At 41.9% G+C, this 3,428-nt stretch overlaps 1 protein-coding gene across 1 annotated transcript in view; it reads right to left on the bottom strand.

Moving 5' to 3' along the window:
* RPL34 (ribosomal protein L34) overlaps nt 1–3,428 on the bottom strand; it is a 6,110-nt gene continuing 2,682 nt past the window's right edge. The window contains exons 2-5 of the mRNA XM_009327062.1: nt 2,814–2,887; nt 2,616–2,715; nt 1,773–1,876; nt 1–128 (exon numbers count right to left, since the gene is read on the bottom strand). Coding sequence (XP_009325337.1) covers nt 44–128; nt 1,773–1,876; nt 2,616–2,715; nt 2,814–2,878 — 354 coding nt within the window. The 5' untranslated portion in view covers nt 2,879–2,887 and the 3' untranslated portion in view covers nt 1–43. The remainder of the gene's footprint in view (nt 129–1,772; nt 1,877–2,615; nt 2,716–2,813; nt 2,888–3,428) is intronic.

Here is a 3,428-nt window from a genome sequence, read left to right as displayed (position 1 = left end):
AAAAGTAGAGCTTTCATTTATTGGGCTGAAACTACAAATAGATTCACTTTGACTTCTGGCTCTGTGCTTGTGCCTTCAACACTTTCACAACGATCTTCTGCTCCTCAATAAGAAAAGCTCGTTTGATTCTGGAAAGGAAAAACAACAACTTTAGGACACATATCCACTTAAGCGAAAACACAAAAATAAGACAAAGTTACAATTAGTTTTGCTGTCTCCAACGTTCATTGCACATGTGATGTTAGTTCCACAATTACATAAAAAGAGAAGCCATCGATGTTCTTGCCAGCATCAAAAGACAGGGACAGCGGCACTGTCTGAAGGTAGAAGTTTGGGGAAGAAGGCCCAGTGCGCCTGCAAATTTAGGGCAAGCGGATTGTAGGCAAACAAGGCAATACCTGATGGCTGAACACTGGAAAAGTTACCACCTTCACCAACTTTAAAGGCAAAAAGCAGAACTCCTCACCGACAAACTAATTTAGCTGTTCTTAAAGTCAGAATTGATGTGACCAGTCATGGTCAGCTCTCTTCCTTAGAACTACAGAAAACTTTATGCGAGTCCAGTTACCAAAACAAAACCAGTTCCCCTCTCAGGATTAAAGCTTCTTTGCACATAAACAGAGAAAACCCTGGGAGGTCAAGTCATGCCTAAATATGATTATTTCTGGAAGACACGTAGGGCCACCATGCAGATGGACTTAAGTGATAGTACTCAAATCCACAGCCTATTTGATGATTTCGAGTTAAAAGCACAAATATGCCACAAACTCTTCTACCTTGAAACATTAAAATGCCATTCCATATGCGTTTGGTATATATGGCTACTGCTGTCGTACACAAAACCTACCAAAGATGCCTGAACAGACGCAGGAGAAAACCTGCCAATTACAGGGAAGGAGGTGACTGTGTTTTTTGGTTTAGGCAGGATAAGACAAAGACATACTCATGTGTGTGACCTACCAAGCTCATAAAGTGTTTGGGAAAACACTCTGGAAAAAAAATAGCTTTTAACACATAAAAGTTATGCTACGGATGTGCAGCTGTAACAATCCGTCTTCAGTGGCACCTAATGCGATTTAACTTAGAACTCACACAAGCAAAAAAAAAACAAATGCTGGCAAGATTTGCACGACAGATGAAAAAACTGGCATTAGAGTGCTGACTCCAGAGATCTGCTTTGATTACCATTCGTAGAGATGACATATTCTTTGTAATTCAGTTTTTCCTCCAACTTGCCATGGAAGTAGAGGATGTACAGCTGCTACCCAACAAAATCTAATTCAGTGAGGCCCAGCAAAGGCCATCTTAAAGCTTAACCTCATAAAGATGCTTAATATGCAACCCATTAATATCTTTGAATCCCAAAACACTGCAAAGAAGCCAAAAGCTCAACTGATCTTACACTAGTATCCTTGCGCAAGACAAAAGAGTAGGACAACAGAAGAGAAAAATCTTTACTAAGGGGGCTGAATATAAAATAAAAACCCAGAATGAGCAGACGGTTTAGCACCAAAGTAACAGTGCAGTAAGAAATCATGAAGAACAAACTCTCTACAACAAAGGAGCTCCACGTGCAGTAACCAGGCTAAATCCGAGGGGCAAGACTCGCACACATCACTGCTCATGTGCCCCATGCTTACCCCCCCTCCATTTTACCACACCGATGTCAGACAAGAGTCTTCAAAATTTTGGCCCACATTATGAGAACAGCGAGAAGCAAAAATCTCATACAAAGTAACCTCAAGAATAAAGCCAGCCTTCTCTAAGCTTACCTGTCGCGGACACACTTAGCACACATGGAACCACCATAGGCTCTGCTAACGTGCTTCTTCGTTTTTGACAGCCTCATAAGAACTTTAGGACGCACAGCACGAACCTACAGAAAGCAAAAATGAGAAGTGCATCATAAGATAGCAATTTCAGATAACAGCCATATTAAGAAAATCTTCAATAGTTTAAAAGAAGCGGCACCACCCTAAGTTGACTACTCAAGACGCAAAAAAGTGACTGAAGTCACAGCTTGTCGCACATGCCGTCTTCAGCATTCACAAGCTGATCTTTTCATTCACAGGGGTTCACCAATAGATTCATCGTTAAAAAACTGTTTATAAAATAGATTGTTTTCCCAAGTGTAGGAACCGCTCAAAGATAGACACTACTCAAGCGTTCCCGTCACTGTTAAGAGCAATGGCCTTACACCAAAAATACATTTTGGAGAAAAACACCGTGTTAAAAACATTCATTCCTTTTTTGTAAAACAGAAACTCAAACTTGGCTTACGTGGGTTTTTTTAAAGCCTACCTAATAGGTCCAATTTAGACTTTTAAACCTGCTTACAGAATCACCTTGGTCTAATTCTAAAAGTTTCAGCCAGTTACAACTTATAGAACACGAAGGTTCAGATATAACAGCAATGAGAACCACAAGCATTAAAAAAGCACTTACTCGTTAAGCTTTCAAAGCCTGTTTTACCAGTTAAACTTTACAACATTCAGATAAGAATATTTTAAAGAAGAAAGTTGTTCCAACAAGAATTCATCAAGAAACAGGCATATTACTTGAAAAGGCTCTTCGTACTGAAAAAAACATGTTATGCCAGTAAGGCTAATACTTACACCACGAAGTCTTCCTGGGCATATACCACATGCCGACTTTGGTGCCTTCCCTACTTTCTTAGTGTAAAGGTAAACAATCCTGTTCCCGGGCGTTCGGGACCTAAATACGGCGGAAAAATACTCTGTTAATACAACAATCAAAACCTAAGCTTAGCGTTCCTAAAAATTAAGTTTCCTCAGAAACTACGGCTTACTTACAGTCTGGTCTTGTTGGAAGCTGTGTTGTAGGACAACCTACGGCGGTAGGTCAGGCGCTGCACCATTTTTTACACCTAAATGAGTCAAAAAAAAACCCCAAAAAACCAGCACTTATTTAAGGGCTCAACGTCCGCGTAGAAGTTCACGTATCACAGCATCACCTGCAGTGAAGCACCAAGCTAGATCTGCATCAGCAGCTGCTGATTCTGTATTGGTATTGACAAAATTAAAGCATTTCCTCATCAGTGACAGCCAACACAAGTACATTAAAAAAACCCAAAACATGCGGCAGTGGACAGAATGCGATTTGCAATGAAGATTCATCCGAACTAACTTGTCCGCAGTTCGACATCCTGGTCTTGCCTGTATGACGTCACGCTCCTCTAGAAAACTGTTTCAAGCTTTACCAGCTGCGTGTTTTCTAGTCAGCGTAAGCTTCGCTGGCAAGGCTGGACAACGAGCTGAAGCAAACACAGCACCGTCTCTCCCTATCTCATCTGACAACGCACCGCAGCAGCCACACTCCAGGCCCAGACCGGAGCCTTCTCCGGGCCCAGCACAACGCGACGAGGGCAGCGAAACCCGCAGCACCCCCGACTCTGCAGCGCCGCAAGG

Source organism: Pygoscelis adeliae, unplaced genomic scaffold (genome assembly GCF_000699105.1).
Source record: "Pygoscelis adeliae isolate BGI_AS28 unplaced genomic scaffold, ASM69910v1 Scaffold87, whole genome shotgun sequence".
NCBI lineage: Eukaryota > Metazoa > Chordata > Aves > Sphenisciformes > Spheniscidae > Pygoscelis > Pygoscelis adeliae.
The sequence above is the reverse complement of the archived record's forward strand: the minus strand, read 5'-3'. Positions and strand labels throughout refer to the sequence as shown.